General features: G+C 40.1%; 1 protein-coding gene across 11 annotated transcripts in view; it reads right to left on the minus strand.

Annotated features, from left to right (window-relative positions):
- Positions 1-25,813, minus strand: part of plecb (plectin b) — a 98,806-nt gene that overhangs the window by 34,841 nt on the left and 38,152 nt on the right. For 3 of the 11 annotated variants that reach the window (XM_086154623.1, XM_086154624.1, XM_086154622.1), the window contains exons 1-2: positions 17,602-20,941; positions 419-480 (exon numbers count right to left, since the gene is read on the minus strand). In XM_086154623.1, the coding sequence (XP_086010749.1) occupies positions 419-480; positions 17,602-20,734 (3,195 nt within the window). In that variant the 5' untranslated portion in view covers positions 20,735-20,941. Of the gene's footprint in view, positions 1-418; positions 481-1,948; positions 12,291-12,342; positions 12,419-17,601; positions 20,942-25,813 lie in introns of those variants that run through there. The other 8 variants (XM_086154628.1, XM_086154626.1, XM_086154625.1 and 5 more) reach the window with 3 other exon arrangements.

Genomic DNA, 25,813 nt, shown 5'->3' on the forward strand with positions numbered 1-25,813 from the left:
ATATGTATTGCTTTTCCAGCCCTTTGTTGTTCATGCAGTTTGGCTGGACATAACTTAAAATTAATCCAATTAACTTGACTAACCTAAAACAAACTTAAATCCAGCAGCTCTCACCTGAGGAACTCGTAATATCCCCATGGATTTTAGGGAACACAGATGTAAATAAAGTCTGCTCTAATTACAGTGCGTGCAGTAGATTTAAAGGAAGATAGATACATTTATTCCAAATGTATTATCAATGAACCCCCTTCCTTGTGGTTTAATAGCTACAGCCTGGAGAAAAAGAGGGAATTCAAATGGTTATGCTCAAGTGGTTTCCAATGAAGTGGAAGGGATACTTTTCCTAAACATAGTTAATTCTGCTAAAAATATGTGAATTCAATTCAAGCTGACATAGAAATGTCCTCCCCCCTCTTACCTTTATCAAGTGCTTGTTCACCCATTTTGTGAAGGTCTTTTTCTGTACTCGATCCCGCTCATCTACGGAAGACAGACACAACACCAGAAGTTGAGAGGCATTGAATATCCGTAGCCAACCAAGAAAAATGACAGTTTAAAGTCTACAATTGCTTGTTTATATTATATTTCTGTCTGTTTTGGTACAGAAATATGCATGAGAGAGCAGGTATGTTTAATCATGAGCAGGACAAGCATCACTAGGGGAGAAATCTCAGCTTGACTGTGCAGGCCTGCATCTTCAGAGCATCATAGCGGTCTGAGTACTTTGGCTAAGAGACGCTACGTTACTAAGGTGTTTCACTCTAAGTCATCATTGCAACTCGCAGATTCATTCCAGCGTAGGCCAAAGTGTTGTTTGAACAAGTGGGGAGACGGTCTGGGTGCTCAACACAAGACATGGCACGGACCACGTTTTCAACATGAAACGACAAGAAAGTGGTGAGTAGCACGCCCATTAAGACAACAAAACTGCATACGCCCATTTGTGCGTCTGCGCTGGACTAAAGGTGAGTCACTGCAACTTTTATAATGGGCATTAATCCATCAATGTCCAGCTCAGGAAATCAAAGGGGGCGTATTAGGAATTCTTTTACAGAATGGTCTGACCACTTACACAACACTCATGATCCACCTCTGTTGACTCATACGGCCATTAAATCCATTCACATTCTGCTGATATGACCTCTTGGCATCGATATCGAGTATAGTCTCATATAAATTTAAAGGAACAGGTTATCAAACTTTTCTTTTTTCCACAATAGGTTTTCATCTTGTACAAGACATGTTATGGAACTCTGTATCCATGACTCCATGAATATAAGGGGAATGTATATGTATACACACACATATACATTAGGTGTGATCTGAAAACACTGGGGTGTCTCCCAAAATGCTGTGTCACATCAAAAAGGTGCTGTTTAACTCTGGGCTCATTGCATTATTTCCGCATAACGTTACCTTCTCCGGTTTCATTTGCAGGCTGAGATATTTCCTAAAGGACATTTCATTTAACATATGGAGCCTTTGTTTGTTGATAGGGGTGGGTTAACCTTTCAGAGTATCAAATATCAACACACAACACAAACGGGTTTCGGAAAGTTTCGGTATTGTGAGAAGCGAATCGACAAAATCAAAATAAAAGCATGTAATTGTTTTAATTATTCATGAAAAAAATAATGAAATGATTGTGATATAGTTAGACGTATGTCACTGCAAGGTCACCGTTTGGGTAAAGAACCAACATCTTCCCATTTGACCGGTGATGTGTTATACACTACAATCGCAAGTAACCTCCAACTGGCAGACAGAAAGAACTGTAACTGAAATAAATGATTTTTTTTTTCCCCTTAAACTTTCACAATTCCTTACCAGCAGTGTCTCAGTAATGATAACTATTTAACGATTTGGACTTCCAATTAGGATGTTTTTATTATTATTATTTTTTTTTAGCAATTGATCTATTTTCAATGAAATGCCATTGTACTGTTACCTTTCCTGCCGTCTGTAGCCTTTAACATCCCTTGATAATACACTTCATCTGAGGGTATCCTGTCTCTTCCAAAGCTGTCAGAGGAGAAATTCCTGTACCTCCGCTGTGGAGAGGCCATTGCTGCCCAGATTGCAAAATAATAATCCTACAGGCAAAATAAAAAAAATAAAAAAAACTTGGAAGTTTCCCCCCAGATGGGAGATGTCCTTGCCTCTGTCTAGCTGCTGATTTGTCCCACCGAACGCAGTCCTATCTGTAGGTAGGATCCAGCCACTCAATAACAAATCTATGACTGCTCTTTCCTCCAAATGCCTTCACTCCTTCATTGACTGTTTTTGGACTGCCTTGGTTTTTTTTTTTCCCCTTTCCCTTCCCCTTTTTCTCCCGCTTACTCTCTGCCTTTCATGGTAAATGATGGCTGTGGGCTAAACGTTCAGGCCTGTCCCCCTATAATGTGTGGGTGTGTATTCAGCGGTAGGCTTCTGTGTAGAGGACATGGTGGGTAGGGCTCGGAACACACCTCTTCCTCTTGCTGGGTGCCATATTACATCAGAGTGAGCGAGAAATGAAGAAGGGTGTGGCGTTGGTAACCAGTATTTATTATCGCTTCATTGCTCCGTTTGCACAAGATAACCTACTCACCCTGCTGACTCAGGTGGGTATTGTAAAGATAATAATCATATAAATAATTAATCGAAAGAATCTGTGCAGAAATATGTTCGTATTTTACCGATAGTACATGTGGATCTATTGGATCTATTCAGTCACAATCCTACGTGCACAGACACACAGAGAGACGTCTTTCGGTTAATCATTGCTTCTCGGTATTTTCCTCTGACACTCATTGTGATGAATAAGTGGGAAGATCTGAGGGTGAGATTGTTTTTTTTTTTTTTTTTTTTAGGGAAGGGCCGCCACAGACTCCAGATAGTGATATAAGACCACACCTAATACTACTTACTACATTGCATCACAAATATGTATTCATTAAGATTCATGTCTTTCCTTTTCCGGGCTGCTGCTGATCAATAGACTTCTTAAACACACCACTCAGTTCACAACACAGTTTTGTAAAGTGTGTTTGTTGCACTTGCGATGGCGGTTGACTTGCTGTGGCCAGACAGTAACTATCACTTCCAAATCTAAAATCCCATTTCCTGTATTTGGGGGATTTTATTTAATCTTATACATCAAATGAACCCCATCCTACTTGCCCTTCGGGGTGCAAAAAATCTGTGGCAGCTTTACCTCTTTGAAAAGTTCAGATTTTTTTTACGATTCTATTTTTAGCAATGAAACTCATAATGAGATTCTGTGAGATGAGATGTTTACCAACACATGTATTTTGAAATTATCCATTTTTTTTTTATTTTAATTTTTTTTCAATAGGGTCTAAGTGACAGCCAGTATAACAAGGAGAACCAAAATCTGCCAGTCAAATTTTGGTTAGGATATCCATTTTTTTATTTCATTCTTTGAAATGTATACATTTTTAAAATCTAAGCTCACTTCTCTTCAATAATCACCTACAATTGTAAACTCTTTGCAACTAGATTTTTTTTAAATCACCAGACAGGGGCTTATCGAAGCAGTAACTACGTACTGGTACCCAATAAGGACTGACAGCTAAACTGGAGGGTTGGGTGTGTCAACCTCTGAGGCGAGTATATAGCCCGCTCCTGCATCCTGACTGACATTGCTTTATCACAGAGCTAAAAGCACTTTTGCTTTCAGGGTGCGGGATGTAAGATGCAGCTTGTACAAACACGCACACACTTCTGCAAATGTTGATCCAATCTATGCTTAAGTGTGTGTGTGTCTGTGTGGGTGGGTGGGAGGGGTCTATTGGATGATGGCTCATTTTCAGCAATGTCTGCACATCAAGAGACACACCTTTGCATTTTCAGGGAAAAGTCTGGACAGGTTCAGGAATTTAGGTGTGGCAAGTGGGTAGGGACATAGATCCAAAAAATAGAGAGAAAAAAAATTGAATGCAAAAATTGAGGGGCATTAAAGATAAAAATGCATTTATTCATATGGTATGGTCTTGTACCTTAGAGTACACTGTATGTCTCATTGTGCTGGTTCTGTGTAGGCTCTGCCGTGCTGCCCTTTAAACATGACTAAAAACATTCGAGTCGACAAGTTTTGACTTTGTATCTGATTCTGAGTAAACGACACATGCTATATTTTTTGTCTAGTATTAGCAGTGGAGCTTCTAGCAGAAGCTGTGCTGCCTGGATTTCTCAGCAAGCTGAATGGATGCAGAAACCGTGGAACATCTAAAGTCATGAGATCATTCCTCCAAATAGAGACATATCATTAAGGTCTCAACATGCTTATTACACTACAACCCTGATCTATCTTCATCAGTTCCAAATGGGACACTTGGGGGGGTTTATACAGCACAAGCAACAGGAGCCGTGTAAAAAAAATATGGTAAGAAAGTATTTTTCTCCAGATGATAAGTTTGGGGATTGATGATTTAGAAAGGCAGAGATATGACTTTGCTTTTACGGCTGCGTTAGTTTCATTTCCCTCAAATATGTTTGTTTTGAACAATAATTATCTCAGTCTAGTGTCTGGTCTGCTTCTTTGATACACACTGTTTTATAATGCATGGCAGGGTGAAGTCTAATAAAATCAGTGACCATGAAACTTTCTCTACCGCCTGAACACACAATTTTGATTGGAAAGAAAATACCCTCAGAGAAAGAAGGCAGAAATTAGATACAAACCTAAGTAGTGCTGCAAAGTGCGACTTATGAATGCGGCATTTAGTAAGGATGATTGCGGACAGACCGGCCACACTTGGTCCTGGTAAATCTGATTGAGTGTGGTTCAACTTCATTTTCACTTTGTCTAAACATTTGTATTGCTAAATTCTCTCACAGGACCACCCGTTGACATCTTCCCTAAATGGTGAGAAAAGTAACCCCGAACTGAACGCCATCATCATCGGCCTCACCTGTCATTTGTGATTATTGCATTGGTAAAAGTCTGCAAAAGTAAGATAATGGAAAGTGATGGAATGCAAAACACTAGCATATTTCTGGTAAAAAAAAAAAAAAATCCCCACACCAAATTGCAATATTACAGAGACTAAAGAAAATGTCAAAACCTCAACAGAAATTTGTAATTCTCAAATGACAAGAACAGAATGCACGTGTGCACACGTGAATAGTCAAATGGATGAATTATTTCTTCTTCTTCCCTTTAAGTTGAACTTTTGTTTTCATACCTCATTCACATCACACCAGTAGGTGTGATACTAACTATAAGTAAGATACATTTGCATTTAAAGCCCTATGGCTCCAACTAGGAAACTACAGAATAAAGAAAATGTCACATTTTGGAAAAATGCTGAACTGCAACAGAGATAGCAGGTTACAAAAGGAAAACAGTGGGGATCAACTGTAATTATAAGAAAGCTGCTTTATATGATAATTTAAACATTATCTTCATTTTTTCTGTTATCTTTCAAAATTCTTTCAGAAACCCGCCCTGCATTTGCTCCTCTGAGGTTAAAGTGTTAGTGTAACTGTGGTATTTAACCCCACCTCACAGTAAAAGAGCACTAATCTCAGTAGGAGTGACCCGACATAACCCAGGTTAACTATTGGTTTGTGAAAAAGAGCTGCGATCGCTGAAGGCGGGGGGGCAACATAGCTGGCACATGAGTCACAGCAAACACCGATTCATATTACCGCAAATTTTTGCAAAGTTGTGTGAACAATGGATAATAACATGCCATTTTGAGTACATACATCAGAAATACTATGTTATGGAAGCAATTTTCAGAACATGGCTAAAAGTCACAAGGCACATGAATATATTTACATTATACGCCACCTAAATGGTGACTTGGATTGATGATTTTTATCAAGTATTTATGGAATTACTTGGAAATGAGTTGCACTATTTCTGAAGAGAGAGAAAACAATAGGAGTGAATTAACTGTATATCTGACATTAGAAAATATTATGATTCTGATCATTAAATGTTGATGCCGTCGCAGGAAATGAATCATTTATTCCACAAAAACTTAATTTTAGAATGCTGACATGTGTTGGAGAAACACTGACAAAGTCACGTTAATTCAAACCTGACAACAAAATAATTGTGTCGTTTTCAGCATTAGCTGTAGAGACTAAGCCATTAGGCAACTTTAACTCGGAATAAACCAGCGTGTGGATCAACTACAGCAGCTGAGTTTTAAAATAGCTCATGCTGACCTTCAGAGGCTTTTGTGTCTCCATCACTGGATCTAGTTTGATGAAATGTGGGACTGATTGGCTTTAAAAGCGCATGTGTCTCCCTCTGTAGGTCAGAGAGCTCAGTTATGTTGAGATAAGTTAGAGTGCTATCAAGATGTTATGAAAAGTACTGCAGAAAGATCTTATATATTTTTCCTACCATCAACGGAATTGGGGAAAATATTGTTTTAAATATGATTTACAAAGCTAAGTAAAGCAATAATGAATCATGGTGCTGGTAATTGTCCTGTTTGTCGTCCCCTCCAAAATACTTCCAAATGGTCAACTTTTTGCAATTTTATACATGACAAACCTTAAAAATGGCTGAGATGAAGGATGTTTCCGCTTATTTAAACATTTTTCCTTCTCTCACCTCTATGAATACATTATTGGGACTTATGGAATTCCCATGGTTTTTTTTTTTCCCCTGGTTTTCCAAAAAAAAAATTTTTTATGTCTCACCAGCCATGTAGCTGTGGAAAGAAGGGGAACTTGAGGCATGTTTCCATGACTACAACAATATACACACTGCACCATGTGGCTTTGGGGCACTTAGTGACTCTTAGTCACTGCTTTATTTTTAGTTTAAGGAGTCTTCCATAACTGACGGATTTAACACAGAACGGAAAATATCAACCAAAACTCTGTCATACTCATTCATTCAGTGCAGCTCTTTCAAGTGCTAAATATTGTTACCACTAGATGTCACCAGACAACAGACTGTTACTTTATGTTTCACAAAATTTGCTCTTCCGTTAAATCCCAAATGTAAAACTGGGTAATTTATTAAGTAAAATATATGAAACAAAAACAGGGGCGAAATTGACGACGGCAACTGATGGCTTTGAGAGTGATAAATATATGTAAATGATGTCTTGTAACTAAATTCCATATCTTGTATTAGTCTGATATAAAGAAAAACAATAACAGCACTGTAACAAAGATCAAATAAATCCAATCTAGTTAAAAAAACACAGAAAATCTGCAGCCCACACACACATACATACACACACACACTCAAGGAAACACACACACACACACATATAAATAAATTAAGCTGATTGCCCACAGTTTATCTTAAGAGGGGTCTTTGGCTCATGCTTCATTGGCCGTAATTCATGAATTCCTTCCGGTCCCAGTTTGCTCGTATATTATTTACTCTGACATTTATAGACAACTACTGGGGGCAAATGCATGCATATCTTTGAGATATAGATCCCGCAGGGACTCATAAAAATGGACTCAACAAAGCCCAATTCAATCATAATTGTTGGCCTGAAGAATTCAGTATTTGCTTTCCTTTGGACAAAATGTAGTAAGTTAATGGATGTGTTTGTCACACAGAAGGAAGCGAGTTGCATAAGATTGATATTATATAAACAAAAAGTGGGAACTACTATCTCAAGCTTTGGCCTAATGTTTCTGCAGTTTAGTAGAAAGAGTCATGTGGATTTTCAGATACAGGGGAAAAAAAAAAAAAAAAAAGATCACGCTACCCCTCCAGTCCTCTCCTCTCGACTCACCTACACAAGACACTTTCGTTTAAAGATATAATCCTCAATGTCAGTGTAATCTCATCCCAAGCAGATGAGCAGATGACTCCCCCCCTTTCTAAGTTCAGCATTGAAGCCATTGTGATCCACCTTTGCTGACAGGATTTACCGTTTGCCCTTTCGCTGTGAGAGACACTCTGCCAGCTGGAAAGACATAAAACCACTTTCTCACTGTCGCATCGTCTGCCCTGCACTCCAAATTTAATAAATCCATGTAATATTCAAATCATCCAGCGGCAGTTTCCCTTCAGGCATGCATAAGATTATCTGCGTCAAGTCTGTGAACATTTCTGGGCCAACTAGAATGTGATCAATGCCAATAAAAACAATGTATTTTGAATATATATGCAAATAAAGGGAAGGTGTGTTAGCCCCTCAGGCCATTATGGGTTTTGTAAATTACGTCTGTTTCTTTACTGTTCAACTGCATGCAAAATAGACGCTTTCTCATACATTAATCCTTTCATTATCTATTAAGACTCTCCTGCACTCCGGGTTGCAGGGGTGCCAAGCTGTGATTGAGAAAGAGGCGGTGTCCACCCTGAACCCCCGCCAGTCAATCACAACGCTGCATATAAAGACAGACAACCATTCACACGTCGAGGCAATTTAGGGTCTCCAATGAAGCTACTGCATGTTTTTGGACCGTGGGAGGAAACCGGAGAACCCGCAGGAAAACCACGCAGACACGGAAGGAACATGGAGATTCGGCACAGCGAGGCCCCCCTCTTGGAATCGGACCAGGGAGTTTCTTGCTATTAGACGGAAGCGCTAACCATTGCGCGCCACCATGTCATTTCTCATGGATTTTTTTTTTGGAAGCAATTGTGAACTTAGAATACAATTCACAAATGTATTGCACACATAGATAGATGATGTGTTTAAAAACCAAACACAAATGAATCATGTTTAGTATGTTAAATTCACCTCGCGATCGTTTTATGGTTGGTGAAAACACATTAGAAATGTGTCAATTTATGACTGGGCACGTCTGACCTTTTCCCACATTTAAAAAGGAAAGTGACCTAAATATTCCATGTTCTCTTGTTACAGCATAGTGACCTATGACCAATTGGCATATAGGAAACCGAACAGCGCACGTCGCACTGAAAGAACAACCGATTTCTTACCAGATACTTTTAATTTTTTTTCCTCTCATAAAAGCTTGCTTACACAAAATGTAATGTGATTTCATTTAATACTTTGAGCATCCTCGGATGTATTTGGGATTAGAAGACATGATTTTTTTTTGTTGTGGTCTGTTTCTCTTTTAATCTCAGAGCACTTTAAACTATGTTATGAAGATTCCATGTAATAAAAATGAATAACAAATGTGGTGAATATTTTTCTACTGGGCAAACAGTTGCATACATTACATACACAACTGGTACATATAAAATAATCCGAAGACAATACTGTATAGCACCACTAACACACACACTCTCCCGCACACCCCCTACAAACATACAAATGGAGAAAATTTCCAAAGAAAAAGTAAGAAAAATTAATCATTTAAAGAGGACTATGTATTTACCAGGCAAGTATTGGGCGAGTTAGAAATAATCTTGTTGTTTCAGAAAGAACATCAAGGCAATTTTTATGTCTTGCTCTGTAATTAAGCTAAAGTGACATTTGTAATATGGAGTTACATGGATTGATAAAGAATTTATTTACTTTAGTGTACTTAACCTTATCCCAAAAACTGAATGCCCAGCAGTTGAAAAAATATCGCCAGCAAAAACAAGCAGGCAGGGGTTTGGGTTCTCGCATTTAACTTTCCACACGTCATCCTCAACTCCACTGACTGGCACGGTGTGAAAAAGAGCCGTGAGTAATGACTTGGGAATAACTGATATCACATGGCCTTATTTTGAGTCAAGGGTCTGATGTCTTTTGCCGAAATGATTCCTCTGGCAATGTATATAGAACGATGAGTATTAAGAAATGTATAATAGGGTTATAAATAAACTCCCGGATTTGTACCGGATGTGTTTCCATGGTCTCATAAGTAACATCGGCTCGAAACGACAGAACTCGTATGAACCTACTGGGGCATACAGCTCTCTCAACAGTGTTCATTTAATCTTCTCAGAGGCCCAACCACTCTTATCCAAAGCCCTGTGGTCGGTTCTGTGTATGTTATGACTCATATCCAACTGGACCTCTCCACTCTAGGTGTTTAAGATGCATGAATTTGTGTGTGCGTGTTGTTGCTCCACGGGAGGAGGAGTGGTTTACTGGAAAAAAACGGCTGGCTTTTCCACGAACTGGGCCAAAGTCAGTGCCAGAGCTCAACCACCACGGTCCACACAGCCCTTTACGGGTTTATATTCATTTCTAACGGGGTGTTTCTGGCACCGTTAAACTGACTATACCTTCAATTGGCTCAGCGCAAAGTAATAAATAACTGTGACCTGAGCGGAGACGGACAAATGAGGATGCAAAAACAATTTTCACGTGTCATTTAAGGGGAGTTTAAAAACACCGGCGTCTCATACTTGTTGAGAGATGCATCGTGTCCGTCACAGAATATTCTCAGTCTAACACAATGACACCCGCGTGCCCTTTACGATGACCCTATTCCAACGTAAGCCTGGGAGAATGTCAATATCCATACTCCCAAGCGGTGTACACACAGTATGCCATGCGGTGACGGAACAGCAGTCAGATGTCAGATGTAGATAGAATCCCGGTGGCTTGTCTGATCTCACGGCTGTTATAAGTGAAAACTGAAACTGCGGTGCTGGTGACCTAAAGAGCTGTCAGTGTACAAAGTAATGCCAGAGAAAAAACATGGGGGGGGGGGGCAGCTAAGACCAAAGAGCGTCATGACAGGGCTGGATATAAGAGCTCAGATCTCTATGAATAGCAGCTCCATTCTATACTTTATAAAATAATAAAAAAAAAAAAATACAAACAGACAAAACTTTGTGAAGTCAGTTTAGAATAAAAGAGAGAACGTGAAAGAGAAAGCTAACTTGGACAGATGCCATAAAGGAGGGAAAAGGATTACTTCCATTACGGACTCCTTAACCGGGAAATTCTAGTCAACGACATCTATAAAGTAACTTATTTTCTTTTTTTTTTCAACATTTTCATTATAAGCGAAAACAATGTTCAGACTTAATTGTTCTATGTTGTCAATACCATGAATTACTAAGGCTATCAACAATTGCATTTTGATTCATTGGAAGCTGCCTATTTGATGATGAATAAAACAAATGCAACTAAAAAGGATAATGAAACAAATATTTGGTATTTTAGGTTTTTGGTAAATGTTATGCTTCTGTACGCTGAATCTCACATGGTAAAAACAATGAAAATAATGATTTAAAAAAAAAAATGCTCGAAAGATGAGCCTACACAAGTGCCATTGTTGAAGGGGAAAAAAAAAAAAAGCCATGTAACAGGAAGGAGCTGTAACATGGAAGACACTTTCGCACAGCTTGATGATACTTGAAAAAACAAGATGAGACAGGTTGAGGAGGAGGCCACCCTGAGGCGTTGTTGTGCCACCATTGGAAAACAAGCAAATCACATTCAGGGAGACTGGAACTGGGCTTCTGAGGGTTTGGCTCTCTGCAACATGAAGCCAAATATCTTGCAACCCTCTCACCTCGTTATTGCTTTTGTTTTTTTCAACTTTCACAATATAAGCAAATCCCCTAACGCAGTGGGGGGAGTTGTGGGGGGGGTGAACGCATTTGTCCGGGTACACAAATGCAAAGAGGATGAGCTTGGGGCCGTGGTGACAGGTGGGTCGTTCATGAGCAGGGGGTGTGGGGCTTAGGCATGCCAGACACATTTTTAAAAAATAGGCAGTAAAGAACTCCGACCCTTCCCCCGCTGCATCACAGAAAACTTGTTATTGGTCTCTGCTGTTCATGCTCGTGTCACAATTCCACTTCCTTGCAGTTTAAAGGTATAAACAAGAACACAAACAATTGAAAAAGATGTGCCTTAATGGCCTAGGATTATTCTTATCTCATGTTATTGTTTGATGCAGTTTGTCAAGAGTGGTAACAACCTGGGAAATCCTTGATACCATCCTAGAATATTGTGAAGCGTCTGAGACCGTATATAATTATCTGCATTAAATAAACAGGTGACGCTGTTATTAAAAACATGGAACGTCTTACGCAACACACCGCTCAACAATAAACACAGTCGAGAGGATCTAAGAGATCGCAGCAACTTCTGATTGGCACATGTGTCTCTGACATGCACTAACCCAACATTATTTTTAATAAGCAACGCCACTTCCAAACATACCAACATATGACAAACAATTAAAAAAAACACGTTCTACTGCACTCATTATTCCAGTCACATTGTGGACACGTTTAAAAATGGAATACAATCTGAGCTGCGAAAGCTGCCAGCTGCTTTTCTGTCCGATAAGAACCCTGTGTGTGTTTTTTGTTTGTCTTGTTGCTTTTGTGTGCGTGCGTATGTGTGTGTGTGTATGTGTGTGTGTGTGTGTGCTTACACCCATTTGGAACACAACAAGACTCCACGCAGCCATTAGCCATCCAGAAAGTTAGCCACACACAAGCCACAGAAACCCCACACGCTGGTGACCTACCAGGTATGATCTTCATCTAAGAATCGTTAAAAAAAAAAAAAAAGAGGGATCGAGCACGCGGGTGAAGAAAAAGAAAGCTGGATACACAAAGGGTGGGGGGGGGGAAGTTGACAAAAGAGGCTCCTGTTTGTTTGCTCTGAACTGGCTTGTTTCAATCTTGTGTTGAGATTTGACAGGCTATGCCTGCTGCTTGGATCCGTCAGCCTGTTCTCCTGTGTCCAGGGGAGGCGGAACGGCAAACCAAGCCTGGGTAAGGGGGCAGGGGTGAGCGCTCAGAAACAGAAGAGGTGAATGAGGGTTATAAATATCCACCAGAGCCAGATGATCACACAGTGTCACAGAGTTAGAAACTGATGGAAGCACTCTGGCTGGGCAATTGCTAAAAATCACCCCTTAAGATACACCCCTCCCCTCCAAAATCACTCCCCCTTTATTTTCTCTTTCCAGAGACTCTAAATCATAGCGAGAAAAAAAAAAAAAAGATTTTCAGTGTTCTGTCTATATGTCCTGTAGTACAAGAAAATGCTCCAGACATCCCCCCCCCAAAAAAAAAAAATGTTGTATAGTGTTGAATTAAACCTTTTGAGCATAAAAAGTCCAAAAATAAAATTGTGCACATGGCGGTTACAGACAAGACTTTATATCGATCAGCAATTATCGCTGAAAATGCAACTTAAGTTTCCTGGTTTTCAGCTGTCACTGTGGGTGATTTTGTCAAAGGGTTTTAAAATGTAAAATAAATAAATAAATAGATCATGTATTTTACAATAGTACTCAATACTTGTTATTGAAGTCTGGCAAGGGATAAATGTGTAATCAATGCTAATAGTATACTAATAGTGCCATTACAAGTACAAATATAGCAACAACTGTGCTCTAATGTGGATTTATTATTTACTAAAGCAAATTCTCTCGCACAATGTTTGGAGAAGGGCAGATTATAAAATAATTCATCATGGCACGGCTTAGTGTCCAATCTTAAATACTGCGTTGGGATCACAGCAATGCACAACATTTACTAAAAATAGCAAGTTTTAATAGAAGCATATGCTATTGTCAGGTGCAGTGTTGACAACAATTCGCATTCCTCTGTACGGCTTAAAGCGATTCCACGCAGTGTTTGGAGCGCAGAGTAGGGGATCATTGTCTGTCATGAAAAGTGAACATGAAGAGGAGTGTGCGGTGTGAAATGATGGAACCTATACTGAGAAAATGTGTAATGCATTTCAAGGAATATATACTGTTCAAAAAAATAAAGGGAACACTTGAACAACACAATGTAACTCCAAGTCAATCACACTTCTGTGAAATCATAGTGTCCACTCAGGAAGCAACACAGATTCATTTTGACTTGTTTTAAGGACATTACATCAAAGTTGGATCAGCCTGGAGTGTGTTTTTACACTTAAATTTTGAGTGTGATTCCTAATCCAGACCTCCATGGGTTAATACATTTGATTTCCATTGATCATTTTTGTGTGATTTTGTTGTCAGCACATTCAACTGTGTAAAGAGCAAAGTATTTCATAAGAATACTTCATTCATTTCATTCAGATCTAGGATGTGTTTTTTAAGTGTTCCCTTTATTTTTTTGAGCAGTGTATTTCCCACACACACATAGTCAAACTCCTGCGGCTTTGTGAATTCTTAAACCTCTCAGCTACCTCAGTGCCATGCTCACATCATTCATGTTAGGACAGACAGGCTGAAAGGTGGGCTTGTTTCGGAGATCGTGTCCCAAGGAAAATGTAATGCCTCAGTCTGATCTCCCATTCATCTCGAATAAACAGGTGCTGAGTATTCTGTTGGGAAATTTCTATATAAAGTGAGGGTCAAAAGCTTGAGGTCAAATACTTGGATTGACAATTAAGGATAATTGTACCCTACAGAACAACCTTCCATATGGCTCTCAAATATAGAACTCATAGTTATCAGCTTAGAGAGAACTGAGTTCATGGTAGTCAACTCTGGTAATAGGATCCACGAAGTGCATTGGGGAATGACTAAAGTCATAAGCATTTGACCAAACCCTAAATGTTTTCCACATGTTATCAATCACTGGATCCATGATTTGGCCTGAGACTGTTATAAAACATCAACACTTTTCTCATTCTGGAACACATTTCAGTCGCTTTGCACTATGTTACAAAATCTACCATTAATCTTTTTGTGAAAATTCTGTATGTGACAATGCAGAGGTTCAAACCATCCGATGAAGCCTCATGTTGGCAGACGACACAAAAATCAACCCACGCCAGTGGATTCGGTTTAACTGGTTCATTTTGGTTGGTGCAAATATATGTTTATAACAGTCCATTATGCTGGGTTCACACGTCATCCTTCTGCTTCAGCCTGCTATTTTGCAACCAGCAGTGACTAAGGTCTTTCAGGAGTTTGGGCAAATATGAAAAAAGGTAGAAAAAGTGATAAGTATTGGAATGCGTATTACTGCAAACTATGTGTACAAAAGGAGAAGGTTGTGTTGGAAATGGGCACATTTACCAAAAGTCAGAAGTATGTGAAGAACAGGTTAAGTTGAAAGAATGAGTAAACATCACTAAATTCCTACATTAGAAATCTCCTGGTAAAGGAAAGGTTGTCATTTTCATGAGATGAGAAACATGAGAAATGTGAATTTGAGAAACAGCATTATAAAAAAAAATTGTTAAGAAACTACAGTTTAGCATTTGAGATATACATGACATGTGACACGTTTAAAGACAGGTTATTGTTTGGAACAATGGGCATTAATTTGGATGGATGTAATTACATTTACTTGATTCTCACGGAAGGCCGTGGCATCAACTACTTGTTGAAAGAAATTTGCAATATTGCATAGTGAGTTTTCCTCGATGAGACGTAGATTAAGACTTGCATTTATGATGCGTAAAATAAAACATGATCATCGCAAAACTGTACAATTTTTCTGTATGTGTCTTTTTTTTTTTAAAAAACAAGATATTCGTATTCACCAGCTCAAAGGCAGGAAAAGTGGCATATCCTATTCAAGCTGCCAAGTAACAATTCAGGCTGTTGAGAGCTAAAGTCCATTATGTCACTCAACCCCCGCGACTCACAAAGGTCAAGACCCTAATTCGAGTCCACATACATGAGTGTGAGTCACAACATTGAAATGGTGTCCTGTGATAATGAAAGACACTGAGTTGCAGCATTCACTGCACAAGCATTAACTTGGGATGATTGCAGAGACTTAAAAACTTGGGGACCTCCGTGGCATTTCTGAGATGTGATTCGGTCTAAATGCCTCCGGTGCCATGTGTGGGCAGAGTTCAAACAGTTTCAAAAGAATGTTATTTCATACAAAAGGAACTCGGAGCATAGCTTTTTTTTTGTCCTAAGCAAGTAACCTCATTGCATGGAAATGAGAAGTGAAATGCAACAGGCATTTACAAACAGTCTCCTTGAAATTTAAACCAAATGAAAGAGCTCTCGCTTTGAAAGCAGCATTTTGTGGTTTCGCTCATGCCATTTAGCTGATTTTCACAAAGTTGAACAAGAGAAAGAAGAGAAATTGAGGATTACAAACGTCAAGGTGCTAGCTGATAATCTTTTGCTCGGCTAACATGCCAAGAATGTCACGACAGTAAAACCTGTCTGTCAATGACAGTGCTCATCTTATCTAAGGTCACATCGCAGGAAAACAACAGTGCACGACATAGCTGGGCTTGCATTTGTGTCACATGTGCCTGTGGTTGGAAATGGTCAGCAGATGTCAGTAGTGGAACAGCGAAACTCCAGTCTATCAGGAGCACAATACTTCTTACCTTTATATATTACAAAATAAGGAATTATTAAAAGTAACATTGGAATAGGCCTGTAATGTCAAAAAGTATTCATCAGCTACTGGACCGGGGTCAGTGCTTTATAACCCACTCCACTCATTTTTTTTTGCAAATGAGGCAAGCAAAGTTAACTTATTTTCCTGATGAGTAGGACAGATTGAATCAGGGAAGCAGTCTGTTAATTAGATCAAGATCTTTTTGTCACATGTGGGAACAAAAAAAACATACCCACAGTGCTGTGAGCAAGTTGTTCCAGCTTCCTAACTCTGTCCATTGCTCACACCCCAATTGACAACGCCCATATGGAGCCCTTACAATACACCTAGTTGACCCATGCTCTTGGAGGAAAAAAAAGAAAAAAGAATTTTTACTTCTCTTTTGAACTTTGAGCATCAAAGTATGAGACAACAAACTAAAATCTGAATTCAAATGCATACACTGTTCAAATAGGTTCCTTTTTCAGAGTCAACAAAAACATAGGATGCCACCTTTTTCTCAAAGTTCTAGAAAAGTCATTTTTCATATCCAGTGAAAGAGGGCAGGCTCAAAGTACTCTTATCACATAGTATGCATAACTTCGAAAATCCTGCGCATACCTTTCACAAAATGGCATGCAGGCGTTCTTAGCTCGCATACAAGACCGGCTGAAGGAGTTTAACACGGCCAGAGAACATGAAACAGTGCCAGGAACAGAGTTTTACTCGAGCAAAGATGAGAAATGGTCCCAAATGCACCACACCTCCTCCGATAGCTTTAGCTCATGCACGAACCGTCTCTGCAGGGAACAGGCGAGGCTGAATATCAGAACAGGGCCCCACCTTGTTTAAAGTGACAACAGGTCTGCATAAACTCACTTGACAAATATGCAGACAGGGTTCTAGAAATCCCCATATAAAAAAAAGAAAAAAAAATACACTGTTGGATTTGATTTGTTCTGGACACAAATGCATGTTAAATATGAGGGCGTGTTGCGGTGAAGATTTTTCCTAAAAATCTACATAATTAGCATGGATTTGACCTGTGATTATGTGATGACGGGGTAACCCAATCAATTTTTTAACTAAAAAGTGACACTGTCTCTCATACACCGCATTGCATCTTATAATAGTATTACAGATGCTTTATCTATTTTAACAAACTGACAATTAGCTGACTTCTCTCACTATTTCACCGAAACTATCCCTGACGACAGACTGGCTCTACCGTACAACACAAATTGGGGGCTGCTTTCAAGCCATCATCCTGAAAACTATAATCCAAAAGAAAAAGATAGACAATTAAGTATAGCGTTGCTGGTAGTTGTGGGGATTACAGTATATGAAATTTTAGAAGGAATTTGCAGTAAGTCTAGATGTCATGCACCGGAATACGCGGACCAAGATATAAGAGCAATGGTATCAGATGAAACGAGAGAGGAGGCAGGATGTAGGTTAACTGGCATGCTCTTCAAACCAACCTTCAACAAAGTTGGGCCATGTCTTCTCTTCTGGCTCCTCCAGTGAATGGTCCCAGTCAGCCACAGGTGAGGCTCCTTGCACCTTGTCCCCTGCGGTCCCCGACAAAATTGCTCGCTCTAGGGCGATTGCTTCCAGAACATCCAGGTCCAACTCTTCTTCTTCCACCTCAGGTTGCACAGGTGGAGGAGGTGACTGTTCCCCAGTCCCCTCGGGACTTACGAGCTGCTTCACTTCGACTATTTCTTCGACAACCACGATTTTCCTCCTCATGTTGGCCTCGTCGATTTCAACGCTAACAGTCGTACAGGTGTCCCCTAGGTGAGGCTGAGCAGCCGCAGGCGTGGCGGAGGGTGTGTCCTGCTCGGAGTCTTCCTTCTCTTCTTTCTGCTTTAAGGCCCCAGAAACAGGCACCCTCTTCTCCGGGCTGCGCTCTGCTGCCCGAGTAGCCGAATGTTGTGCAACTCTGGGAGGCTCCTCTTGCTTGACGAAGGGGCCGGCCTGCGCCTGAGCTACAGCTGCCTCGTCTGTTACCGCTGGTGCTGCTGACACTAATTCTCTGGCTGCGGGCGCTTCCCTCGCAGTGGAGGATGTTTTTGGTTTCGGAACCTCCTGCTTGATTTTTTCTGAAAAGAGCCGCGCTGGCTCCTCCTCCCCTTTGTCTGTCGGGGCCTCAGAGAGCACAGCTGCTGCCTGCCCAGTTTCCTCGCGGCACATTCTTTCAAGAGTCGTCTTTGGAGAAACGGTCACTTCACAGCCCGTGATTGGACCGTCTTTAACTGTTTCCCTGGGCAACGCTGTCATTTTAGTCGATGACAATGCTTCTGCCTCAGGAAAAAAGCCAGTTTTTTGGTTTGAGGTTTCTGATACCTGTGGTGGGGCCTGCTTTCTCCCTTTCTTCTTTGCTTTTGAAGAGCCTTCTGCGGTCTTACCTGCGCTTACTTGGGATCTATCGTCAGCTCCGGGTTTCTGTGACTCCGAGCGCAATACAGGGGTTTTCTCCTCAGCGTTGGTGATTTCATCTCCCGGCTTCACTTTGCTCATTTTCTGCACAGTCAAAGTCTCAACTTTATGAACAGTTAGTTCCTCAGATTTCACTGGCTCCGTGTCAGGCAATGTTACTTTTAATGCTGCCTGTGTGGTTTTGCTGACCATGATTTCCTCAGCTTTACCTTTGGCTACCGCATCCCCGAGAAGGTCAGCTTCGGGCATTGCAACCCCCACACCTAATGGTGAAGATGCTTCTTCAATCTTGCTTTTTCCAGAGACGCTCTCTCTTGTTTTACGATCAGAATCAGAGCAGGGCATCTTTACTCCCTCCTTGACAGTTTGCTGTGAAATTTGGGGCCCCCTGACCCCCTCCTCTGGGGTCAAGTCTCTGCAGGTTTCTTGCTCTACCATCCTTGTATTAGATTTTTCCTCGACATTGACACTGCTGCTTTTCTCACTCGGAGATTTCTTTTTCTTTCGCTTCGATTTCGAGCTTCCTTCGACGATCTGTTTGGTCTCGACGGCGACCTCTGTCAGGACAGCGGTTTGATTCAGCTCGGGAGAGAAGGCATCTTCTTGCAAATTTGTTGCATTTTTTAATTTATTATCCTCTTCAGTGCACAATTTCTCCTGGCTCTCGGTTGATGTGATTTCTATTTTGGCTGGTTTTGGACTTTCAGTAATAGCCACAGTTGTTGAGAGAACAGAGGAAGTCATGATGGTAGTTTCTTTGACTTCAAGTGCCAGCTTGTTTTTCAGAAGTGTTTCTTGATTTGGGTGATTTTTTCCAGGCAATTCAGCGGCAATGGGCTCCCCAGTTACTTGAATAGTAGAGCTACTTTCTGCAGAGTCTGCTGGTTTGGTGAAGGCGGTATCAGTTTGGAGTTTGACAGTCTTCTGAGTGACGGTCACTTTAGCGGTTTTATTGGTCTTCTTGTCATCTATTTGACATTGACCTGGGCCCCTCACAGACCCAGACCCAACTGATACATCATTAACCTTTGTTCCCTTCATGGCTTCCTCTTTGCAATCTTCCATTACAGGTTTTGCGTTGACTTGGCTGCCAGTTTGCCGAGCGGAAAACTTTGTCACAACAACTTGTGGCTTTGCTTCATCAGATTGTATTTCAGCTGTCGCTTTCACCGCTGCTGATTTGCTTTGATTCGCAACCATTGCTTCCTTGATCCCAGCATTTTGTTGCAAAGACAAAGCTGTATTGCTTGCGAATATTCCAAAAGAACTCTGGGAAGTTTTTTCATCCGCATTGTTAGGTTTCTCTTTATTTGTCTTCAGAGTGGAGGGATCACTTGGAATCTTTGATCTTGGAACACCTGCCACAGCTGACTGGGTTTTATTAAAAGGCATTGATCTCTGAATAATCTGTGATGAATCCTGTTTTCGAGCTTCCTTTTGAGCCGGAACGGAACTTGCGTTATTCTCCTTTTGGTCTCCGGCTACTCCTCTCTCTGATGTTGGTACTGCCTTTTCAACTCTCACATCAGCCTGCTGATGAGAGAACCTGCTTTCCTCCGTCATCGCAGCATCACTTTTAGAGTTGCTGCTCTTTTTGTAGGCAGACTGAAACTTGTCGAATTCCTGTGACGACTTTGCCCTGGAAGGTTCCGAAGCAAAGGGGCGACCCCTGAACCCGGGGGTCCGATCGGAAAAGCCCTCTCTCTCACCGGGAGGCGTCATCCTGTGACGGTAGACCTGACGCTCCATCAGTGCTTCTTGGCTCTCGGCTTCGCCTCTTCGTCCCGGTTTGGGAACGTAAGATGTCGGACCGTCGACAGATTGGACTCTTGCGGCACGGTGAGAAATGGCTAGCGGTGCAGCTGGCTTTCGAACTCTCTGCAAGGTGGCGGGGACAATCTCGGAGGGCAGGCGAAGGTAGTCACGCAGGTAAGCAATGCCTTCGTTGGTAAGATACCAGTAGAAATGCCTCCAAGCAAATGTCTCCTTCACAAAGCCTCTAGACTTCAGAGAGCCCATTGCACGGATAACTTGTAAGTTACCCACACCTTGTATCTCAGGATGCTTGGTCTGAGGTCTCTTATCCTTCTTGGCCACCATGACTCCATCTCGGAACAGGACTTCATAAATTGCCCTCAGCTCTCTTAAGGGCATCAACATTCCGGCAACCATTGTGCTTGATATAATTCAATTCTCTCAAATGCAAAACAAAGTTGAGCAACGGCAAAGTGAGACAAATTAAATACCCTCAAGTCTTGTCTTGTAAAAAGAACCCAGAGGCTGATGTCACATGTCTCCGTTCAATTAGCAAGAAATGACAGATGAAAAAAAAAAAAAAAAAAAAAAAGAGAAAAACAAACAAACAAAAAAAAAGTTGTAATCTCTCCTCTTACTTTTCCTTTTCGTTTCTTGTTGGTCCTTCAGTTTTGTGAAGAAATGAATATTCCTTTGTAAAACTGAGTTAAATCAAAAGTCTGCCTCCCCTCTAAATTCAGCGTGGCTGGGAATGAAAGTCTTCTTACTGCTAGAATGGCAGTGACAGAATGGAGAGAGGGAGCGCATGTGTGAGAGTGAGGCACACTTCTTGGTCTGGCTCCTCCTCCTTCTCCTCTTTCTATTTCCTTGTGAAAAAAAAAAAAGATTACATGGAAAAAAGTTTTCACTAAAGTTAAAACAGTAGCGGGAAGTGGGAGGCAACGGAAAAAATTGTGATTAAAATGAGAAAACTCAAATGAAGGGAGTATGAAAACTAAATATTGCATTTGAGCACATGTTCTGCACTCTGACTTTCACGACGACGCCTACTCACACTCGTGATAGTACACGCCTCCTATATAATGCACACCTACACACCTCCAGACACAAATTGTTGCGCTGCTGTGACAAATGAATCCCCCCCCCCCCCCCATCGGGATCAATAAAAGTATTGTTTTATCTTAGGATGACACACGCCCTCTGGTCCTGCACACACACCGATCCAGTGAATGGGATTTTAGGTTAGGTTCTCAGGAGCATCTCGTTTTACACATCGCGCAGTCAAGTATGAAAGACCTTTTATTTTAAGGTGTGGTTTTCAGATGTCACTTTGCACTACCTTTCAGTGCTTAAAGTAACAGCCCATATATCCGGGTGTGAGGAACAATAGATCCAGCCTGACGATCTTTACTCAAATACTGACGTCTTATTTTTAGTGCTGTCAGTACAACAGCACAGAAACAAAAGAGCATACTTCCATTCAACTATGTTAGTTTGGAGGGTCACCAAGTAACTATTACAGTTTAATAAGATGATGCAATATGGTTAGCAGAGATCCAAGAACCTCTCTTGAACAACTATATAAAGATCTTAGCATTATAGCTAACCTTTTCAGCACTCCCAGAAACATGATATCAGATTTCTATCCTTAGGTCATTTTTCTCATCTGTACATCTGTCTCTCGTCCATCTCTCTGTGTCAGTGAGTGTCCTTATGAGGACCAGCGTCCAGTGAGAAATCGAAATTGGCCGTGGTCTGGCTCAGCGACGCACCATGTGGTCATTCGTTTCATTGAAGAAAACCGTGAGTGAGAAAATAGTAATCTAGTCATGGCACCAGTGAAATTATGTATCCCCTCCCTGCAATTTGAAACCGCACAGTAACACACACATACACAACCTACTACACGCCCAAATACAGACAGAATATAGTTTTATTATATTTTCCATGGCAACAGTCAATGAAGATTCACTTTGGAGTACGAGACATACAGGGATCATTAATCTGTATTTCTGGGCAGCCGAACCTCATCATTTGGAGAGACAATAATCTAAACAATACATTGTCATTTATTGGTAATCGCTACAGAATAAATAAATATAGATAAAACCTTCACATCTTAGCATATGGTATCAGTGAAGAAAACACTTTCCAATGTGAATTAAAGAAAAAAAAAACTAAACAATAGTTGACAGTGATCAGGTCTGATTTCTTTAAGTACTGATATAACAAGTCCTTCACTGTGACAGCTCTTTATGTCATTGGCTAAAGTCAAGAAAATGACTTTAGCTGTATGTGTTCTAGCTATGGCAGATAATTTTTAAAAGCGTATAAAAACATTTTTGTTATGTAATCATCAGTACACATTAAGTTAATCATTTGCTTTGCAGGGACGGATACGCTTCCTGTGAACAAAAGGGATTCTCAGGCTTACTGTTCAACCTACATTCCTTAGAATTGTGAAATACAATTTATCATTGACATGCCACAATTTGCCACTTTGTATGTGTGTGTGTGTGTGTGTGTGTGTGTGTGTGTGTGTGTCAGGTTTGTGTCTTCAGTGCTTCTGAAAGAGTTTCATTTAGAGCTCCGCACGAATTGGAGGGAGCAGTTTGTGAAAATTATTAGATCATATAATAAAATTTTTTAAACATACTACATCTTTCAAACGAGCTGAGGTTAACCACTAAGTCACCTGTTAGTCACATTTTTTTTACAGTTTTTTTTACAGTTTTCACCCTCTAGTGTGTCAGTAAGCAATAAAAAAAAATTGTGAAACAAAGTCTTTTAAAGCCCACTTCAAAAAATTAGTATTGTTATGAGGACTTTGCATGGTCATTACAATGCTTGTTTTTCATTTAGTTTTTCCTCTCTAAAACTGGTATTGGTATACTGGTATTGATCTGTCAGTATCCCCTTTGTACAGTAGTAGTATGGTTCCCTCTTAATTCTTCTAAAAGGAGAATGTGTTAATCAATTAAAATTAAACAGACAGCTTCTCATTTAATTATTATTTGGTTCACCAAACATGGCTTCTAGCCCTTTTCCGGGAATATCCGTGTGATTTCATGCACTGGTTGTGCACAAAGCACTCAGTGAACTTCTAATTTCTATCAGCGACCCTTGTTATGGTTCCCAGTCTACATTTTGTAGCCCTCCTCGCACTGAATGTCCCCAAATAATGCATCATTCCCTGAGGCTCTTCACTCGAGCAACTTTGTTAAAAAAATACGCACATGCATCTTTGAATCAATGTGGTTTGTGCATTTACTTATGCATTTGTTGTTTTTTTTTTTATCGAGTATCTAGCCATAAATGTGAGAATTATATGAGTAACTGAGGAAAATAAATTGTTAATAATGAGTTAAGGTGTCAGAATAGTTTGCTAGTAAAGTGGACATCCTCGCTTCAATGGCTTAAACCTCCACAAGTCTCAGAATAGATCCCACACCACAAGCTGATGGTGGCTGGCAACTGGCCCACTGTAAAGGGCTGCAGCTCCGGGGTCTGTTGGTGTGGTGCACGTGGCCTCCATTCTGGTATCAAATTCAAGACACCTCAGCCACTTCCAGGGAAATCAAAGGTCAGCGAGGCCTTTTGTGCACCACTAAAGTGGGTTCTTATATTACAGTTACTCACTGTGGAATCAAACTTGTCCTACATTTATGCTGCTGCCGAATGAACCCCTCATGTATTTCTTAAAAAACATGACAAGGTTAAATGCTATCTCTATGGATAGATTCATATTCATTGTGAAATTATGGTTTGTGTTTTGTTTTTGTTTTTTTTTTGGGGGGGGGGTTTCAGCAAATAGAATGTTTGATGCTAATCCTGCAGCATTTATAAAGAATTTAGAAAAAAAAAATCCTACAAACATACCCAAGTGCATAGAGAATGGTCTAGAATACTATAGGACCATATAGGAACAAGCTGAACAGGGGAAAATGCAAAGGTTTTTTACAAGGCCAATATAAAGAAAAAAAAGGACATCGCTTCATTTCAAATGAAAACTTACACAGCATCTACTATTCTAATGAAATACTCTGCAAAAAAAAAAAAAAAATAGAGCATGACTTTCACCAAGGAATAGGAGACTTTTTTTTTTAACAGAACAGCTTAACTCCAAGCCAAGTAAAGTTAGGTTTTTGACCCTTCAGACTGGGACAGCTGTGCCCCGAACACAGCTGATGCGTGTTAGAGGAATAACACCTTCAATGACCCGAGAACTTGCTAAACTTAGAGACTGTTAAAAAATAGCTTTAGCTTTTAGAGGCTTGGACTGTTTCCAAAGTCATTCTCGTCTCTCAGCAATTAAATTTAATTTTTTTGTGTGAAGTGATAGCTTTCAATTTTCACAGTTAAACGTAGGTTTTTAGGTTATATTTTGCCTGAGTTGTGGGGAATGCTCTCCTTGAGTAAAATTAATTTACAAAAAATCAATTTTTAACCAGTTAAAGTCTGACCATCATTTTATCAAACAAATCATTGAAAAAAAAAAATCTGGCAAACATTCATTGAATGAATTTGAAAATCTGCTGGGAGAAACAACATTTTGAATATTGATTTTGTCCCATAAATTGGTTGAATTTAATTATTATAATTGAGTTACTCATGGATTTGATCTCTTTCTTCGACCACCTTGAACAGTGCATGACTGTATGAACAAATGCATCAACACACAGTGTTGACAGTCTAAAAGAGGCTGATTAACCCCTGACACAGCCTGGTCTAACTGGGTTAACAGGACTGACAATTTATGATTTGAAAGAGATAATGAGAAGTATTTTAACATTTAGTTAGGAGCTCCTGAAGTAGCCAGAACCTACATTTAAAAGCGTGCAAAGTCTGTAGACAAAGGGAAGCTGTGTCTTGGGCACAGGGGATGGTAAGGTGTATTTGGCACTCATTAAGTTTCATTATAAAATGTGTTTTTAGAGGCAACTCTGAGCATACCTTAGGTTTATAACGGAAACTTCAGTCGTCATAGATATTGCACAAGTAAAAGCAATTTTTACCTCGTATTTCTAATGGGGTGGAGTGTCAATTGAGAAATAGAAAACTCCTGGCGTCACAATATAATATTCTCCATGGACAGTGGAATAAAATACCATTTCTTGGCTTTTCTCTCACCCACAAATACACATGGAAAATCTATAAACTGTAGTGTTTGAGGTTAAAAAATAAAATAAAATAATGACAGCGCTCACTTGTGTTCTTGGATTCACGCGTCACAGATCATACTGACTTTACCTTTTCCAGAGTGGAAAGAAATGAAGTCACATATTATGCCTCACTTCACCAAAAATATGCAGAAGCACCAATAAAGATTGGCAAAATCATTTTTTTTCTGCCTCCTAAAGTCTGTATTAAAAGTTTTAATGTTACATCTGGGAGTTGAGGTGTGGGGTCCTGCTATGTGACTAAACTCTAAACATCCTATAGTCTCAAGAATATAAGAAGGCTGCAAATAACAGAGCGCAGAGCCAAAATGAACAC

The sequence above is a fragment of the Fistularia commersonii genome, chromosome 11, assembly GCF_037954325.1.
Source record: "Fistularia commersonii isolate RoL2024-O1a breed Wild chromosome 11, RoL_Fcom_v1.0, whole genome shotgun sequence".
Classification (NCBI taxonomy): Eukaryota; Metazoa; Chordata; class Actinopteri; order Syngnathiformes; family Fistulariidae; genus Fistularia; species Fistularia commersonii.